This window comes from Ornithodoros turicata, unplaced genomic scaffold (genome assembly GCF_037126465.1).
Source record: "Ornithodoros turicata isolate Travis unplaced genomic scaffold, ASM3712646v1 Chromosome13, whole genome shotgun sequence".
In the NCBI taxonomy this organism is placed as follows: Eukaryota; Metazoa; Arthropoda; class Arachnida; order Ixodida; family Argasidae; genus Ornithodoros; species Ornithodoros turicata.
In genome coordinates this window covers 572567-593778 of record NW_026999307.1, presented here as the reverse complement: position 1 = coordinate 593778, position 21212 = coordinate 572567, and the positions used below count along the sequence as shown (strand labels likewise).

The 21212-nt window shown below is 45.2% G+C and overlaps 1 protein-coding gene across 1 annotated transcript; it reads right to left on the bottom strand.

The window, feature by feature from the left end:
• Positions 1 to 4115: 4115 nt before the first annotated feature.
• LOC135372141 (uncharacterized) lies at positions 4116 to 20777 on the bottom strand. Its single transcript, XM_064605835.1, has 2 exons — positions 19938 to 20777; positions 4116 to 4187 (listed from the first exon to the last, which is right to left on the bottom strand). Exons 1-2 carry the CDS (start codon positions 20775 to 20777, stop codon positions 4116 to 4118), a joined length of 912 nt encoding a protein of 303 aa, XP_064461905.1.
• Between the last annotated feature and the right edge of the window lie 435 nt (positions 20778 to 21212).

Below are 21212 nucleotides of genomic sequence, written 5' to 3'. Positions count from 1 at the left end.
CCCCTCCAGCGAGTGGCTCGAGCTCCTGCAGGTCCTGAGTCCTGACATGGATTCCTGGTCACTGTGGCCTATCTCCCAACGTGTTTGCGGACAGCCTTGCAAAAATTTCCCTCTCTGGCCCTATCATTGACGTCCCTCCGCCCCTGCCCTCTATCACGCGGGCCATATATAGAAGGCTGCTGGAGGTGACCGCTCTCCACTCACTGCCAGCCCGGTACGCCCACCTTTCCCACGCTTGGCAGGCTGACCGCTGCGTCTACCGTCATGTTGAAGTTTTCCTGGCTCGACTGCGCTATCTAGCCTTTCCATTGAACTTTTATCTACACCGCGCGCGTGTCAGCCGCTCTCCTGCGTGCGTCCACTGCGGTCAAGAGGAAACTGTGGAGCACTTTCTCCTGCACTGCCCCCTCTACGATCGCTCCCGCCTTCGCTACCTTGCCCAGCCTCTGGCTAGACAAGGAGTTCCCTTCTCCCTGGGCGCCATCCTGTAGTTTGGAGCCTCCCACACCGAGAAATGGCGGTTTGAAATAGCGTCGAGAGCCGCAGCCTCTACCATCTGCGGCCGCTTCTGAAACATCATGCACCTTCCGCCTCCTTCCTTCCCTCTGCTATGGCTTCGTTCTACTGTCATGCGATCCTACCATCCTCCTTGTCCCGCGTGTGAAGCCGTGGGTCTCATGAGTCTTTAGAGATTACTCTGCACGAAACCTGGGCAATCGCCCTGTGTGGCTAGTGGCCCCTGTACCTAGTGGTGGAAGAAGAAGAAGAAGAAAGCAGCGGAGCCTGCAAGGATTATTACATTGGCACAGTCAACAGGATCATTCAGCAGTGTGGGTGCAATCTGAACTCCAATGTATATTAGAGAGCCCGACGTTCACCAAGTGCTCTGTGGATGAAGAGACATTTGACCTCTTCCACCACCCAAGTGTGCCTGCTCTACTTCAACACATTATGGAAAGGACAAAGTCCGATCTCGCCACTCTCCTATCAAAGAGGACCATTAACGTCAACATGATGATGACCGACTTCGAGCATCTGGTTCGTCAGCCTCTCAATATTCAAGGCACGCCAAGCACGATTGTAACAGGCCCCTCCGGTGAGGTCTACGGTGTCAGCATCCTCCAGATTATTCAGAACCAACAAGCCCAGATGGCACAACAACAGCAGGTTCTGCTCTACTTCGTCACGTCTCTGTCGCGGGATGACGGTCACCAGGGTGACATGTGTCCTACCACTTTTGACGATTACTCGATGAGTGCTTCACGTTGGATCGCGGCGTACGAACATGCTTGTAAGAAGAACGGCTGGACCTCGGACGAGGATAAAATCGATAATCTAGTACAATCTCTGTCTTCAACCACCCTAAAGTGGTACCAATATCGCGTGTTACAAAAGCGCACAGACACATGGGCGTTGTGGAAAGCCAGCTTTTTGTCGTCCTTCGCGTCAAATTTGGTTGAGAGATAGGATGATGCCATCAGCTTCAGATACGACGGAGAGTACACACGACGAGAGGACACAGTACTACTTTGAGAAGCTTCGGTTGCTGCAGCTCTCTGAACCAGAACTTCGGGAGACGTCAGTGATGGCACTAACGATTCACGGCCTGCCAAATGAGCTCCGACAGATGGTTCAGATAAGAGGACCAAAAGGATCTGAAGACCTTCTGCGATGGGAATAGAAAAGGCAAAGACAGCTTCTCAAGCAGGTGTGACATCCCCTTTTGACGGGATCAATACCAGGAGACAGCGACCACCAATTTCGGCATCACCATCGACCATCAATTTCGACAGGATGGGCCAAACAGCCAAGGCACCACCTGGAAATTTAGGACCGCGGCCGCAACAGACGACGCTTCAGACAACATTCATGTTGTTACGGATGAAACAAACGAATAAACGAGGGTGTTAGTTTCCACCCTCAGACGCCAACTGAAACCGTATACCTTTGTAATACCAAACTCCTATACGTGCCGACTTTCGTGAATGGTACTGAAGTTCATGCGCTTGTGGATAGCGGATCATCAGTCACGTTTGTGAACAGACGTCTTATACCACGTGAATCGATCACTCCAGGAAGACCAGTGCGCATAGTAGCCTTCGACGGTACCAGCACGGTGTATAAAAACTGGACTTCGATCACCCTTCGTTTTGTGAATAATCAGGTCACCACACACGCGTTGGTAATTTCCGATGTGCCATACGACCTCCTCCTTTCTCGTCCAGACATGAAGGAATTGAGAATGGATATACATTCGGACAACACAGTGTCTGTAGGGGCAGAGATACCGCAATCGGAAGCGTCGAAACACCATCCATGTGCCCATCGAAGCCCATGTGCGGCAGGTTGGCATACGCAACCAGGATGATGTCCCAAAATGCTACCCAAACCTTTGCTACCCATGCTACCCTTTGATCTCTCTGATAATACAGTCGTCAGAAGGAAGACATACAACATGACTCGTGAGAAGAAAGAATGGCTGAGGAAGGAACTGCAAGAAATACTGGACGCGGGTATCATACGGCCTTCAACATCGACGTTCGCCTCTCCTATCACAATAGCACCCAAGGCAGACGGGACCTTAAGGCTTCATTTCCGCTTCATTAATACGCAAACCGATATCTTCCCGTTTCCTATGCCAAATATAGACGACATCATAAATGATACAGGCGGCAGCACAACATTTTCCACCATAGATTTATGCAAAGGGTTCTGGCAAGTTTCTTTAACCGAAGAAACCAAGAAGTACACATCATTTGTCACACCTTTCAATCTCTTCGAGTACAACCGATTGCCATTCGGATAGAAAAACTCGTCCGCTTGGTTCCAGAAGATGATTACCGCAGTTTTAGCGCCCTTTTATCGGAAAATTTGCATATGTATACATCGATGACATACTCATCTATATGAGGAATCCCGAAGAACATTCGTCGCACCTGAAGCAAATTCTGGACGCCTTAAGTAGGGCAAACCTGAAGATGAACTTGAAAAAGAGCGTGTTCTTCAAAAGTCAAGTAGTCATCCTTGACCGCGTATTTGACGGAAAGACGAACACAACCAAAGAAGACTCAGTCAAGAAGATCAGAAACACGCAGAAGCCAAATGACGCCCATTCCTCGAGGGTTTTTCTTGGTCTTGCTGGATACTTTCAAGCTTTTGTCCGTGACTATGCTAAGAGGACCAAATGCCTCACAACTCTACTAAAAAAACGTGCCATTCGTCTGGGCAACCGAATGTGAAGAGGCATACCACGACCTACTGAAGGAAAACGATCTAAGCGTGTTGCACTCCTCCGTAGGCAACTCAAGGTCTAACTCAACTGCTCGTGCGCTGCACCTGCGTAATGCCATTTTATGTCCTAAGTAACTTGGAAGTACTTCGTTCTTTTTGTTAAGTAACTCCGTAACTGCGAGTTAGATTTCATGCTGAAGAACTTCGTTATTAACTTAGTTACACTTAACACGCGGTAACTTAACCTGTAACGAGTTCTTTTTGACGGGTAACTTCTCACTCTATGAATATTTCATTTCAATTTTGTACCACTGGACTGGACTGGTACACGCCATATCTTCCAACCCATGCAGTACTAGCAATTCTCGATTTCAGCCTTCCGTTCGAGCTCCATACAGATGCATCACAATATGGGACTGGTGCAGTCCTGTATCAGCGTGATGTGTCAAAGCCCGCTCATCAGCAGCTAACTGTCATCGGCTATCATTCTTACACGTTTGACCAAGCCGAAATAAACTACTGTATAACGGAGAAATAGCTACTGGCTGTACTGAAAGCTACAAGATACTTCTGCACTTACCTTGACGACCGACCGTTTAAGCTTTGTACGACCATTAGCCAATTGTAGGTATCTTGACATCCAGTGAACTGAAGGGCAGGCTGTCAAGATCGGCTTCAGAGCTTCAGCACCTGGAAATGGTAATACAGTACAAGCCGGGCAGGGCCCTCACTGATGCGGATGCTCTGAAACGCTTAGCCTTGGACGCTCTTGCTGCAGCTACGTTCGACGACACACTGTTGTGGGAAGGTACGGAGAACATCCAGCTGGGAAATGGTCGCTACGTGGTACCCCCCACAAAGCACAAGAAAATACTATGAATGTATCACGACAGTCCAGACTCTGGAAGCCACGACGGCGTGTCTCGCATGTATCGGAAGTTGTGCCAGCGGTTCACCTGGCGAAAAATGAAGCAGGATGTGAAAGACCACATACGATCATGCGACGTTTGCCAGAGATGCAAAATGAAGTTCCAGCAGAGAACCGATTTGATGGTCCTGCCCGAACATTCGGAAATACCGTTTGAGGTTGTCCATCTTGATTTTGCAAAACTCGGAAAAAAGTCAGAAGGTGTAAGGAAGACACAAGCTTTTTTACTTGCTATTGATGAAGCCACGCGAATGGTCTGCACACGCCCTGGTGGAGAAGACAGTAACAGCATAATATCCTTACTGCAAAGAGACGTATTCGCGGCAACAAAAGTCGTTGTTTGTGACAATGGGCCTGGTTTTACAAGCAACTGTCTCCAACAATGGGCTCAACAGAAGAACATGCGCATAAAGCATACTCCACCTTATCACACTGCTGCGAATGGCATGGCTGAAAGGGCGATTCGCGACATGAAGCAGTTTACGCACATTTCGACTGGCAACACAACCCCAAAATCCTCGACATTCAAGTCGGTTTCAAGGTTTCTACCTTGTCCCTTCACCTTCCTCCACCAAAAAGAGGTGGAAGTGAGGACTGGAATAAAGCAGCGGAGCCTGCAAGGATTATTACATCTATACTTGTATGTAAACCGTCCACTGCACACCTGTTGTAACAGAAAAAATTTGCGAGTGAAGTTGGCCCAGGGGTCAGAGGTCCATGTTGCTATTTCTCATTGTTTTTAATACGACTCTCATATCTTTCATTCGACTCTTCATTCACGACTGTCATTTAATCTCATTGTCTGAAGGTTTATAGGAAGAAGAACACCGCCATCAGTGAAGTCCGACAGTGGAAGCCAGCGGAATCTCAACTAATGCGAAAAGCTCCGCCATGGCTGCAAGTTTCACCGCTGCACGGCGCTATTCGTACCCATATTGCTGGCATCACCAACATTAGTCGACGATCCGCCCGTCAACGCCTTCCGCGGCGGGCAGCCTGTTAAATCTTTCTGATGACGACGAAACAGTCATCATCTCGTGACCCCATATTTTTCTGTTACTCAGCCATTAAGGCGGTGCATCAGAGCCGGCACTTCGTCGTCTACAATCGAGGGATGGCGCAGCGAGCGAAATGGTTCGCGCAGACACCGCTTCACAACATTTTGGCGCTTGCTTGGAAATGCGGTACCGCTGATGTAACGTCTTCTTATTCTGTTATTTTTGTTTTCTCCTTGCGCGCGACGGGTCAAGCGAAATCTTGTGCAAACATATGACCGCTCGTGCTCACCCATGCCAAGTCCAATACTGTAAACACGCATATCGCGCTCAGCCAGACGGAACAATTAGTGGCGCGGCTTTTGAATGCGCCCAGGCTGTCCAGCTGTCTCCTGAACTTCTTCGTCGATCTGTTGCTGTTCCGTGCTGTGTTCTTGTCGGGCGAAGGGTTAGTCACCAGTCGTTTCGTGTGATTTCGGCAATGCTTTCGCATATAATAAATGAAATTCCTCGTAACACAAAAAACCTAGGTTGGACACGACGCGGTTGAAACACGTTGGTGTCGGCATGTTATAGCTTACCGACATTACGCGGAAATTGCGAAACGAAGCCGCAACCTGTTTTTGTTATTTTCTGTCACTCTGGGCTTACAAATCTCAGACCACGTTGTGGTGGTACAAAACACTTCATTTACTTGCACAGTCAGCGGAAATGAAATAAAACTGCAAAGAGGCTGCATGACGTTTCCCATATCCTTGGACATCAGTGGAGAAGGAGGAAAAAGGCAAAAGAGAAGAAGAAAAGGGAAGAAAAGCAGGGTAGAGGAGAAAAATGTGTCTGCCTGGACCATACAGCTGCTTGGAACGTAAAGTGCGAATGGAGGTTTCCAGTTTGGTCGTCTGTATAATTCGGGTCCGTTGTGCTCATCCTGGTCGTCACTAACCACGGCCCCAGACTTCACCCAAGCACAGATCAGCATGCCGCGAACTGGGTCTCTGATGTCCCATTCGTCTGGAAGTGACCTTCAGCTCGTGGTTCTGTCAGTCTGGATCTCGGAGTGAGAGCATTTCGTAACAAATTGTCATTGTGAGCGTCATCTTGCCTATCCGCGCAGGAACTTCCAGAAATCCTCTCTAGCTTTCTTTTTCGTCCTCGTCGTGGCTGCCGACATCACGACCTTGTCTCGATTAGCAAAAAGCACACGGCACACTGATTACAATTGTTGTGGCCTGGCGTACTTCCTTCTGTAATCGGGAACTCTAATTCGCATGCTTCGAGGATAGCGAGGGTCAACAAGCTCTAGCAGGAGGCAGTCGCTATAAATTCGCGCAAGGTACACCACCCTTTTCTCGTTCCGCAAGGCGTCGTCCAGTACCTACAACGAAGAGGCAGTACTGACGGTTGGTTATACGTGGAGTTGGCCGTGGATCTGGTACCGGTAGACATGCGTGCACTTCCACAGACCGCACTTACTTCCTCAGTTCCGGTACGTGACTCTGTCCTATACCCTTGCTACGGTCCGCCAGTTGGTCCTGATATTTCACGAATGTTCCGGTCACTATACACGGCATGTTCAGCGCAGCACAGAACTGAGCATGGGCTCAATATCGCGCTCCACTAGAGAGGACTCCCAAAACTACAGCGGTGTTCACGTCCATATGATCTTGTCCGATGCTTGGTGGACGCTCAGTGTCAGCCACACCCTTTAGTCTGTACATTTTGCACTGCAGTGTTAGTTCACTGCGCAATCCTTTTCTGCGTTCAGAAACGACTTTCATGTCCGCAAGTGCACAACAATGGGTGATGGTTTCCGAGCGCCTTGAAGCTACTGAACAGGTGCATTAGTGACAGACAGACGTAACTAAAGCCCACAATATTGACATGTAACTAAAGCCCAAAATACTGACATGTAACTAAAGCACTTGTAGAGGGGCGCATCCTGCATACTCTACCAAAAAAAGACGCCGTAAGCCGCTTTCTCCTTTCTTGTTTCCACCGGAGGCTCAGCGACTGCTCTATGGTGTCTTCCTGTAATGCGGCATGCTCCTCCTCTGAGAGCTCAAGCAATTTTTTGTAGTCGATGCATGCCGTCGCGAAGGACGTTGGCTCCATGTCTGGTCTTTGCGCTTGTTCCCCATAGTCAGCAATTCGGCGCTCGGGCTTCTTACGCAGGGCTGGAAGGCTGGCCTTCTTCGCTTTGGTGTTGAGACGGCGCTTGGCCCTTGCCTCTTCACGTGCTCACGTGCACTACAACGTTTTTGAAGGCTCAAAGTGTACTTCCCTGGCTTTGTTTGACACATCTCCTTGTGCACACGATGATGCAAACCTTCACGTGAGTTCACTGTTACGGCTGCGGCAAATGCGCGTGTTTGGTAAGACCGCCTCTGACAGAAGTTGATCCGCTTTCCCCCAACAAACTTCGCGATAACGGAATTGAAGTGCTCGGCGGCGTTATTGTCAACATTCATCAACAAGCTGCGAGCATTGCCTGCAACACGACTTAGTGTGATCTCAGTGACTTAGTGACTCAGTGACTAAGTGACTTAGTGACTCAGTGTGATCTCAGTGATCTCCAGTGTGATCTCAGTGCGCAACCCTGTTCTGCACTCATGAATTATTAGCGAGTTTTAGTATACCGTTGGTAACGTCGCCGGCAAGTTACCGTGCCCACCGGAACCAATGACAGCGTGCGTGATACAGAATCTTAGCTGTTGATAGAGTGCGGTAGACGCGGTAACCTACGGGGCTCCCGGTAGCGGTATACTAAAACTCGCTATTTCCATATCTCAAACAGCCAGAAGCTTTCGTGCCTGTCCGCAATGGTTTTGCTTCAAGTGTTTCCTTTATACGATGGCTGACTGGTGCTCTGAATTTTTTCTTGCATTCCTGTTTTTAATACACAATTTCCAATGAAGTGAGGCTGAACGCGATCGTCCCGGCGTTATATGGGGGAATGACATGCCACGTTCATGCCCTCCCCCGCCCCTCCCCCCGAGAAAATAAACATCGATGAATGAACAGCTCATGTATAGTATAGTCCGTTCACGTATTTGCGGCAGGGCTAAGCTGCGTGTGCTCGTGCTCCTGCGTCACAGTCAACGTCGGCTTCGTCGTCCACCTGCACGTGCAGCGGTATAGCATTTCCAGCGCTCAAATTGTTGTGCCTTGTGACGATACCCTCCATGAGAGATGGCAGCACTGCGCTGCCCATTCTGAAGCGGCGTACTCCACGGATGGCCATACCTGACAAAAACTCGTGTGCCGAGTCAACGGCTTAACATAGATGAAATCTTTTTGTTGGTATTGGTTCTTGATATGTTTTTCTAGTGCGTGATCGAGCCAGATTTTCGATTTTGGGCGGCTCTATTTTGTAAGCGAGCGGAATCTCGAAATATAGCTTTTCCCAAGCCTTTCGACGACGATATAAAAATTTCTGAGTCTAAAACGCAAAATCTGCTTCGATCAGGCACTAGATCTAAGCATCCTCTTCCATTTAAAAGCAGTTGCACGGAGATCAACCGAATTTTCGCGGCGCTACGGGAGTTGAAAAATGTATGGGGATTCCCATAGAGCGTCGGTGGTGATGCACCGCCTTAAACATAGTCACTCCTACCCGCTGTCCTGTTTTCCACACCTATTACTACTCTGGTATAGCGAAATCCTTGATCACAGTTCTAGCCCGGCTAGCCCCAAGCGCGAGGAGTGCACTTTTTTCCGTGGCGGACCTTGCGCGGACGGTTGTCCACCAGTCAGGGACGGTGTCATTTTAAAACTTTTATTTCGAAGCATTTATTCTTCAAAGTTTTTTTTTCGGAGTATATTTCGACGGCCTGGATTTTCTCATGATTTCTGTTGAAGAGTTTATTTTGCAAGTTTGATCTTTAAGAGATTTATTCTTGAACGTTTTATTTTGACATGATTTATTTCGGCGTCATTCCCACATCCCCACGCCTCTTTATGCTTATGTACGTAACCATCGCCAACAAAGAGCAGTATGGTTATTCCAGAAAACGAAAAAAAAAAGTTTTATTTTCTTGCTTGCAGGCTTGCTCTTGAATGCTACTGTTCTCTGCCTCCCGGCTTTAGTGAGAGAGAGGAAAGAAGCCTTTATCAGACCGTTGGTACATTCTTCTTAGTGTTAATTTTTCATTTCTGGACTTGGTTCCAGAAACAGCCAATAACTGTTTAGTGATATGTTACATGTATCATGCGGACTGGTCATGTTTTATAAATGAGAAGCATGACATTGTCTTCATGGCAGCTAAAGCAAGAAGGCAGGCTTAAGGCAACTATAGTGTAGTAGTATTCATTTCTCTTTAAAATATATTTTCGAGTCTGAAAAGCATGTGTGGCTACATCGTTGCAGACTGATACGCTCTCCATATATACATCCATTAGGTATGAGGGAAATATACTTCAAGCAACAAAGTAGAGTGTGTGCTTGGAGCTCATCAGGACGGAAGTCCCCACCCTGCTTGATGGCCTTGCTAGTGCTACAACCATTGCCCTCTTCTGGGTGGTGAATATGGAATTCCTACCAAAGACAACAGCTACTTTCCACATCCTAAGCTCTCTTATGAAAGCAGGATTGGTGTGTTAACCACCCTTGTCATGGTGACATTCTCAAGTTTAAAGTTCTAGACTCTCACGTGCTGAAAGCAAATGTACAAGCCGTACAATGAACAATACATTCCACAAACAGCCTTGCAATGCAACTTGCATCTTTTCTTTTGAGGCATGGTAGGGATGGGGAAGTACAGCACTGGAAGCACGTTACCTGCAACGCTGTGCACCGTTTACTAGGTATACAAAGAGCCCAGGTTAGATAACTCACCACCTTAGCATCTGTAAGAGACATGAGCTCACTGCTGACTTGTGAGTTCCTAATTTGCATATCGTTATTACTGACCTAAAAATTAACACTTTCTAGTTCTGTCTTGCATCTTGGCCGGCTTCGCATATTGTACGTATTATACCTCCTACAAGTATCTGCTGAAACTGGCAAATGTTAAGGCATATTTCGAAAAAACATGGATTTTGCGCGTCCGTATCTCGAAAAGGCCCCTTTTTGATTTCATTTATATTTTTCCAGGACATAGCCCGATGTTAGACCTCTCATCTTACGCAAAAAGTATGCTTCAAAAGGCGTACACTGGCGATTAGCGCGTGAAAACGCGGCCCCAGTCTGCGTGCGTACGTGTCGGAACTCGGCTGCGGGTACCGCGGGATGGCGGGCCTCCTGTCGATGCTCCCTTTGTTTGGGCAAGGCTGTCTGGCCTTAGCGTTACCTGAGCTATTCGTCGGCAAACTTTTGACGTCCTGCTGAAGAAAGAATCCACACCTGGGAGAGTTATTTCCCACAAAGCATCTGTATGAAATCCTTCTTTGCCGTATTTCAACAACTAAATGGTCAGCTAAAGGTAAAACCTCACTCTTGCAAGCTGTGTAGACGATGATACGCACACTGTACAAATACATATCCAGTTAGGAATTGCTTTTCCCAGCGTTCCCGCAAGTTCCTGTGCAGCTTTCTCTACTTCATGTTACGGTATTTTTAAGTTGTGCAGAGGGCTTTCAGCACAAAACGTGTGTTCTGTGCTGAAGTTCCATCAGTACATTTCCTCCCAGAGCTAATGAAGTGGGTGGGTTCTCGCATTTGTCATAATTACATAGAGACGTTCAGAGCAGAGCCATACGGGAGGCGCACATAATGCACTTCGATTTCGCTGAAAACTGGACAGTAGCCACGCCTAGCGAAATACAAGCGTGCCTCTGGGGAAAACAGATTCCCATATTCACATGTGTGGTAACAGCTGGCACGGAAACGCAGACTTTTGGTGTGGTGAGCGAAGACTTGTGTCACGATTCAGCACAGCCATTCTTAGCTTTCATCGCTATTGAAAAATGGCTTGACGAGAACGTTTCTCTTGCAGCTAATGATTTACGTGTCAGGTGCAGCAGTGAGCCATTTTAAAAATCGGCATAGGATCTATCAGCTTTACAAATCTTTTTGCGAGCGTGACATGGCTGTTCAGGAACGGGCCACGAGACAAGTGCGTGTGACAGAATCGGTGGAATAACCAAGCATCATGCCACGACACCTAACTTGCGTTCACTCGAGCAAGATGTCATCCTAGGGTCACAAGATATGATAACGCGCTTGCCAAAACAACTAACGCGCTTCCATTTACTCCATGTGCGGGCTGAGGACGTGGAATCGTTTAGAATGCAAAAGAAAAAGTAATGGGTAAATGTATACCGCATAAAAGTGGCATACAAGGTTCGCATGCGTTGCAAAGCGAGACATCGGAAAGTCGAGGCCGTGAAACATTCATAGCTCGTACCGTGGACAGTGAATGCAGAAAACTGACATTTTCATAGAAACTGACTGAAATCATTTGTCGCTGTCATTAGAAAATATTGCTTTTTCGCAGTCTTGTAACTAGATCGACATAAACTACCACTTTTGATTACACAACGTTGTCCCTTTCTTGTAGAGATCGACAGAAGGCCCGCCATCCCGCGGTACCGGCAAGATGAAATGTCTAACATCGGGCCATGTCCCGGCGAAATATAAATGAAATCAAAAGGGGCCTTTTCGGGAAACGGACGTGCAAAATCCTTGTTTTTTCGATAAATGACTTAACATTTGCCTGTTTCAGCAGATACCCGTAGGAGGTATAAGCGATATATATATATATATATATATATATATATATATATGCTGGAAGAAAGGGATTCGGGCGACTGCAAAATTAAATAGGTACTAACAAAATATGAGGCAGACAACGAAGATGTAGGAAGTAGAAAAAGGGGGGAGTTATTTATTTACTAGTGGAAAGTTAAGGGGGAAGTCAACGTTGCGGCGGAGGCTCCGCCTTCGTCAGGACTGAAGAATGACAAATGACACTTGGAGTTTTATACAGTGCTACAATGACGTCACAATCGGGAGGTCCCGCCACCTGGCGGCCGTCAGCAGGTCAAGTACAAGGAAGTGGTTGAGTCATGTCCGGTGAAGAGGTCATCGTCCGGGAGGTGGGATGGAATCCAAGGGCTGTGGACTGTTGTTCTGCAAAGAAAAGGGGAACAAGCAACAGTACGCTATCTAAGCAGATAAGTTTCTTATTGTTGACAGTACACCAGGGTCCTCGTTTATGATAGATTGGAATTTGTAGATAAGGTAAGATTCGCGCTGTTCTCGGCACCGGTCGGAACTGAAGTTTCTTTGAAGAAGGAAAATTGAAACATCGTTAATTGAATGCCCTGGCTGGCTAAAATGGCGTGAAACTGGAAGATTCGGTTTTTTCGTCACGTCCGTTCGGTCATTGTTAAATCTGATTCTGAATGCGGTTTTTGTCTGACCCACCTACTGTGCTTGGCATGCGTTACATTGAAGGAGATAGATAACGTTGGACGAATTACAGTCTAGGTTTGCTCTAATTGTCACTCTGAAGTGAGAACTAGTACTTTCGGCTATGGTGGTGTTTTGCATTGATTTGCATATTTGACATCTGCGGCCTTCACATGGGTGACAACCCATTGGTGAATCATTTGGTTCGTTGATTTTAGAATGAACTAAGCTATCTAGCAGATTGCGTGCGCGCCTGTAGGTGACACGAGGTGCCTGCGGAAAAATTTCCTTTGTACGCTCGGATTGCTGAAGTATGCTATAGTGTCGATTCAGTATACCCTTATACCCGTATTCACCAACTCACTTAAACCATTGGTTTAGTGACGTCGAGTTTAAATCGATCACGTGAGACTTTCGTTCGCCAATCCTGGATCACCACCCCATGCCCTACAACCTGCTGCTGTGAAGCCAATGGCACCGTACATAGCGAGCTTCCTGCACGGCGCATGCGCATTTCGCCAGAGTCTGCCAGAAGCGGTTGTGGCCGGTAGGCCTAATCCCCGGTTCACGAAGAATTTTTCATCAAATCTTGGGTAAGTTTTGATTGATATAGTTGCTAGAAGCGCCCAGAAGATGGATTTTATCGCAATGGGACGAATATTCCCTTCAAATATTCCATTTCGATCATCCACCCAAGCTACTTAAACCGGTGGTTTAAGACCCATGTATTTGAATGGGACGTGTTTTAAACTAGGGGAGGGGCTAGTTTAACGTCGGCCTAAGTACGTTGTAACTGTGAACGTGTGCTGAAAAAAACTATCGTATAGTGGTGGTAGGTGATGTTTCACTAATTCGAAGTCTAACTGGTAAAAATTAAGCAGAATCGGTTTAAATGCGCGGTTAGTAAAGCAAAGTGGCGTAACGCTTGACCGGGATCACGAAATGCAGCAGTTTTTTTCGAAGGCGCTATTGCAAGCTCTTGCATGGTAAACGTAAAAGCACCGTCGAAGTGTGGTCAAAGAGAGTGACATCGACATGTGCCACTGGACAAAATCCAGGTACCAATCCAATGGACCGACAGAGCGTGCGGATGGCCGAACTTCAATGTGCATCTTCAAAAACAAAGCGTAGTGCTGTCTGTGCTGGCGCTTATTATGAGTGTCATCTCCTGTGATACACACTGTAAGCACCCCTCTCATTGTACAGTAAGAGCAATAACGTGCTAGATGGTTGTTGCGAGCCCCGATGGAGAAATTGAGGGGCGTTATCCACTCGCATGTTTATAAACCGTCCCAGTATCTGTCATCTCTTTGCAGCGTGTCTTATCTCCAGAGACCATTAACTGTGCAATAGGACTGATCATAAAGTGCATTAGCTTCTTGCGGCTGTTGTGTGGATACTATCTAGGCATGGAAATATGCATGTTGTTGCACTACACTGAACACGGAATTTGAGCAGATTTTGCTTTCCCAGGTTATGGAAATACTGGAGCAAAACCGAACGAGGTCCCCATTTTCCCTGGATTCACATGTAACAGATTTGTAATTCACATAGATTAAACTGAAATGTGTGTTTTACTTATTTCAGCATGCCACAGCAGAGGAGACTAATGAAAAAAATGTTCTTCAGGTATTGTGTTACTACTGCTACATTGGAAAACATTCAAAAAGACAGCTGCTTACTTCTATTTTGATTTATTGTATGGTAACAGTAGATCTGCTTTTGTAGGGCTGTTCCTGCAGAAGACACTGCAGTGTGCTAAAGGAGGCTGGAGACCTTTTGGATGCATCATTACTTTTTTAGGTTAACTATTGCAGGTACATAACCATAACCAATCAATGACAGTTTTTGTGCATTGTATAAGCACAGATATTCTGGAGATCATTTCTTAAAAAAATCTCTGTTGTGGACTCATTCGTCACAACAACTTTGTATTCATGAGATTTTTGTTTATATTGAGACAATAAAGGCTATTACGTAGTTCCACAAGGATGACTTTTTTCATAGAGGCATGCACTCTCGATACCCTGCTCAATTAGATGATGAGGTCACGTGAAAGGCATAAGTAAGCAGCGGTGCACAAGGAAAAAACTCCTTGCTAGATTCCACATGCTGACTCCACTAATATGTCTGAGGTTTACTGCAAAAGAGCTGAATTGCATAGGAATCAATGGCAATGTGTACAGAAACTTTAAGCTCTTTTGCTCATTATTGCATTGCACTTGAAGTTGAAAATTAGATCAACTACAATTACTGCATATAACACCTTCCAGATAGATTTAACAAAACATAGGGTACAGACTTATCAGTAGATGGCATTGACAATTATAATAGTAGCCAGCTGGTACACGCAACATCAAAATGGCAATGTGGTTCTGTCATAACTGTAGCATGAGTGCATGGAAATATTGTACATGGCCACGTGACTGTTGTCAACTACTTAAAAGAAAGTTAGCTTCTGTTAGCATGGGTACAGATTTGTCCTGCCAGTGCAGCTGTTTGTATATACACTGAGCACATGAGAACGTGAAAGAGCACGGTCCCCTGTTAACAGTAGCTATCGTTCTTTTACGTTATAGACAGCTGCCGTATGGCTGCATAGTTAATTTCTGTGTGCACGTGTTCAGTGTGGATATTGATGACAGTAGTAAAGCAGGGTAAACATGCACCCATGTTACACTATCTCTCCTTTTATAATGAAAGAATGGCTAGGAAGCAAGCGAGCTGGTGAGATGATGCATAATGTAAAACCCCCGAGACTAGGGAACACGAAGAGACAGACACAACACGAAGTCTGTTGTGTCTGTCCCTTTGTGTTCCCTAGTCTCAGGGTTTTTACATTATGCATCTCCTTTTATGTTGTTGATAGCTGTCATATGGCCACAGAGTTTATCCATGTACTCAGGTGTTGAGTGTGAATATAGTACTAAACAGAAAAACAGAGTCCCTTTTGTGTCTCCTGAAGCTCAAGGCTTTTCTTTCAAGCTAAAATGTATGCATGCTGTTCTGCATCATTTCTGTGAGCAGGACTGTTAAAAATTGCTCGACGACACTGCAGCTTTACACTAGTGTGATCAGTGCACTCTTGTTGTGTAGTCTCATATCCTGTAGAGGTACATCTTAAGAATGGGAAAACACATTCCTATGGAATCATGCTACATGATTTATAATATACTCCCGCATGCACATTGCTATCATGCTTCTATTTATTGCGAATGCCACAATGCCTCTAGTTTGGTGTTGTGCCTGTCTTCAACGTGTTCTGAATAGCTGAGTTCAAAAATAGTGAACCAAACCAATATCCACTTCTAATATGCATATGTGTAATACCCCTTACTGTACATGTTACAACTTGTTCCCCTTACACCAGCTCAGGTGCATGCTAACGGTCCACAGTTTTTCCCGTACGACATGTCCTGTACAATAACTACGCAGAATGGGTACTCCCATTTCACACCAGCTCTCCTCTGCTTTGACTCACACTCCACTCCTAAAGCAGTGAGTGGAGGGTATACAGAATATTGGAATACTACGGTAACAAAGTTCGGATGTAGCTAAGAATGTGTCATCAGCGTCATGACAAATGGTTTTAAAATCTATGGATCTGTCACTCGGAACAGTGCCTGAATGCTGTTGCGATACATGACACTATGACATACATTTATCGCTGGAAAGCTTCCTTCCCCCTCATCGTCACCAGGAGAATATGTGGCATCTCGTGCAAACTACTTTCACTGAATGACTGGCACCAAATGCCTGTGACATTAGATTGTATATGTGTCACACCTGGTTATTTATTTTGTTTCAAGTAAGCAGTTCTTCAAAGTCACATGTGAAGAAAATTTACTGCTATACAAATATGTGGCTGGCATTAGCTTAGGCTTATCACATACCATGCCATCCCCAACACAACTGACCTTCACGTAACACACGAAAAACATGTCTGTGTAAGAGCTTGCTTCACCATAGTTCATAAATCTTGTGGTTATGTGTGTGGAATTTTTCATTTCTTTTTAATGGGAAATTCACACTACTTCTGTTTCTTTTCAGAACCCCCCCTCTCCTCCCACATTTTCATTTTCTTAGGGGTGCATAAAGTTCAGTAAAGTGGAACGAAATAATCGCACGCTTATCTTGTGCGCCAACATAATGCATTTGGCCGGAACTTGTGAAACTGTTGCTTTGGGTGCTGGTAAATCTTCTGAACCATTTCCCCATACATCATGTATTAATTTCCTGAAGTTGCCTGAAGACTGCATGTTCATCACTCGTTACTGAAGTTAGGTGGTTAGTCATGCAGAGGCATCTGTATTATTTTACTACATATTCAGTGTTATGTCCCATACATCTGCTCCCAAACTTTGTCCTTCATGACGCAGTACACCATGCTCACTACATTAAACTGTCCAGTTGCATAGATTTGTGTTGACACAACTGGATGAATATGTCCGCCTCCACAAAGTGACAACTACCAAAGTGGTTCAAAAAAGAGTGAAATTGTGGAAGAAAGATATACAAACATGTAAATTTTAATAAAAGTAATACGGCACATTGTAGCTAAGATGCATGTGATTTCAAGTTGCATTTCTTTCTTTGTGTGAGCTTATTTGCATTGTGCATATTTGTCCATTGTGAACTGCCTGCTATAGATCAATACAGAAAGCAAGCAGACAATGATCAGTGCTACTATAGAGATTTCATGCTGGAATGAGCACCTCTAGTTGTGCCTTGCTTTGATATTCCACTGTGTTGTTTCTTAAGAAATAGCACAATCTCTCAATGCAAAGCTGTACAGTCAAACTGCATAACCATACAGTGCAGAAATGCAGCCTGCGCAATAATTTTTCAGAGCTTTATCATCGGTGTAAAGAACGAGAATTAGTCGAGGCAGGTCACAAACATGTAACCCTCGAATGCCCAGTCGCTTGAATCACCGTGTATATCTCAGCATGTCTGCAACCCAGTAAGGCATGGAAAACTGGGAAAATAGTCAGAGAACTATTCCGTGACTGGAAAACTAAAAAAAAATGCCAAGCAAGCGGTGAAATAAAAATTAACAAAATAAGTTAACACAATTATACAGTGGCAGTTATCATTCTCATGGCATCACACAGGCCTCTTATGTCATTTCACAGTCAAAGTTGAGTGATCTGTGTTAGGGTGGAGTGATAACTAACTGCATGACTAACACAAATTCTTTCTGAACAGAAATCCTAAATTAAAAGCTTAAATAAGGAGTGATTTCACAGAGCGTAGTGCATGATGCAGTCGTCCGTGTCATTGTTCTTCTGTCCACGTCTTTTGGCTGTCTACACACCATAATTCGTACGACCTACCCTGCCTTGCTACACTTGTTTAGTGCATGATGTGCTGTTGGCAGCCGTATTTTAGCAATGGATGGCATGAGCTGTGGGAAGTTTTTAAGCATTGGTGGTCGTGATGGTTTGGCATGTAATGGTGCGATGATAACGCTAGTGAAATTTACAATGCCAGTATGAAGTTGAAAGAGAAGCTTGTAAAGAATGAGCATGGAAAATGTGTAAGTCCCGAACCAGTTGCATAAAAGTGTTCCCTCAATAATATATGAAGTTGAAGAAATAAGCACAATGCAATTATTGAACAAAATAATAGCACAGGCTTATTTGTAGCTGATGTTGCAGCTGTTGTATGTGTTTTCTTTGGTCCATTCATGTTTGCTCTATCCTTTGAACACCACTTGTGAAACTGGTATAACACCTCCTTCTTTATGATATATTTGGTTCATTTTAACATCTGTATTTTGTGTACATGGTCTCATTAAACTACAAATCCTGAATGGTACAGACGTAGTGTGCTGGCACTAAAGTATGGCCATTTATTTTAACAATGTCGAATGCATCATATCAAATGGCAAATATGCTCAGTAACTGTAATGACAAATATATACATTAGGTATGTTCCTATTTCGTGAAATTTCATCAGAGCAAGAGACAGTCACAACGTAACGATGAATCTTTGTGGGCTGAACAGAACAATCAACTTAGTGCTTAGTGATTTCTACAATAATCTGATATGCTGAAATGCAGAAATAAAAGAGGTCAGAGTTAAGCACAGCAACGCACCGCACTGACAGGGGGTCACGACACTTCCACGCTCACAAGCAAGGACGCCCTGGGTAACATGACGAAAACAGAGCTAAACAAACAAACGAAATACACAGACACACACACACACACAGGATGACGACGCAAACAAGACAGCACCCTGAGTACGTCTTCCGTATCAGTCGCGCTCCAATGAAACACAGCCAGCAAAGAGATACCCTAACGCGTTGCAGGTTTGTGACACGTTGAAAGTATCACGTCGATTTCTTAAAACGATAACACCGTAAAAGTTGTGCGTGTGGGAGTCCCATATAGCATAAGGACATCCTTGCATCAACTTTCTTTCTGTTTACATAGCCCACAGTGATCAAACACTTGCACACACGTTGCGCTCATGACACCAGGCTCGAAAGCGTATAAAGGACGCTGCTGGAATGCCCCGCAATGGAGAGGCAGTCCTGATCGTTGCAGTTCACCACACATATCGCACAACAGGCGATAAATAAGCGATGGTCGATGCGGATGAAATTATTACACGCAACCACAATCGACGACCAAACACTGACAATAGCACAACGATCACCTTCGCGAGGATACCTACTTATGTTTTTCAAACATTGCAAACGCCGACTATGTACACCTTTTTAGCGACCATAACAACCATATCTCGCGGAGCTTGTCATTAACAGATACAGAGATAGATCTAACCACCGATTACCGATACCCTGATCCGCAACCACCTGCAGCAGCGCCATCTCAACTTTTCTTCCGTAACAACCTCATAATAAAAAAATAAAAAAACAGGAGCCTCCCTCCTTCGCACTTCTGTCGTCTGCTACTTTCTCCCTCCCCTCAACCGTCGCGTGACAATGTGAATAATGCGCATGCGTTGTGGTCAACCCTTTGGATGGCGATTCATAGCCGGAGAGATCACGTGATCGATTTAAACCCGACGTCACTAAACCAATGGTTTAAGTCGACTGGTGAATACGGGTATTAATGTTTGGGGTATTTCCAGCAAATGTTACGATCAGGTTGATAGCGTCCTCTTTTGTGCTATTTTTTCGCGTACCGAATAGTGACTGGCGCTCTATTTTTCGGGCCGTGTTGAGAGCGTCTTTCACAAGGTTCGGTGGAAAATGGCGGTCAACGAATGTTTGTTGCAACTGATTTAGATTTCTGTCAAGATCGTCATCGTTCGAGCAGATTTTCCTGTACCGAAGGGCTTGGCTGTAAGGGATGGCAAGCTTTGTATGCCGTGGGTGACAGCTATGAAAGGACAAATACTGTTGGGAGTCAGTGGGCTTCCGGAATAGGTCGGTGCTTAGAACTCCGTCTTGTAGTCTTACCTGAACATCTAGGAAGTTAACAGTTGCAGTTGAATACGTGTGGGTGAACTTAATAGTGGGATGAAATTGGTTGAGATCATTTATGAATTCTATGAGGTCCCTTTCTGAATGTGGCCAGATCATAAATATATCATCCAGGTAGCGTTTGTAAAGTGCCTGCTTTCGCTCACGTCCTTCCAGAAATTTTTCTTCCAGAGTTCCCATGAATATATTTGCATAAGTAGGCGCCATTTTAGTGCCCATAGCCGTGCCGCTGATTTGGAGGTAGTGCTGACTGTCAAATTCGAAGTTATTGTTTTTAAGGATTAGGTTTACTAGCTTGGACAGGGTAAGTGGGTCGATAGGACTGTGTCCGGCGTATCTAGAAAAAGCTGTCTCAACTGCAATAATGCCGTCTTCGTGGGAAATATTAGTGTAGAGAGACGAGACATCTAATGTAACTAGGAAACTTGATGTGGGGGGCTGGCACTGATTTAGTATTTGAAGGAAATGGTTAGTGTCCTTGATGTAGGACGGTAGTTGTGGGGGTATGTCTTTGAGGACGTGATCTACAAAGCTGGATATCTTTTCTGTGGCTGTAGCATTGCAAGACACAATTGGCCTGCCAGGGTTTCCTTCTTTATGAATCTTTGGCAGCATGTAGAACCTGCCCGGTGTGGAATTTCGGGGAAGAAGGTATTCGTAGAGCGTCGCGTCGATCTCTTTCTTACTTTTTAGGGCTTTTAGTTCTTTCGTGATGCTCGCAACAGTTCGCTCCGTGGGGTCGGCGTCCAGATTTTCATAAAATGAAGTGCAACTCAATTGTCGCAGACCCTCGTTAATATAATCTTGCCTATTCATTACAACAATTGCGCCACCCTTATCTGCTCTTTTGATAACAATTTCCTTACAATGCTTGAGTTCAGAAAGACTCTGTCGTTCTACTGGGGTCAAATTTGACTTGGGACTGCGGCTAGAAGACGCGTTGTATGCGGTAATGATATCTTTCTGGACAGCTTTTATGTACATATCGAGAGCTCTGTCGCGGTTGGGTTCTGGGATAAAGTGAGAAGGTTGTCTGAAGGGGTTAGCATTGTGACCGGGCTTTTCATGAAAATATTCTTTAAGACGCATACGTACGTACGTACGCATATATATATATATATTATATTATATTATATTATATATATTGCTGTCGCATCGTTCCATGAGTATCTGTTTCTCTACGTGCAGCCATAGAAGCCATCTTAATCTGTAAGTTTGAATTTCAAACACGTCTAGCGTCATTTACTTATT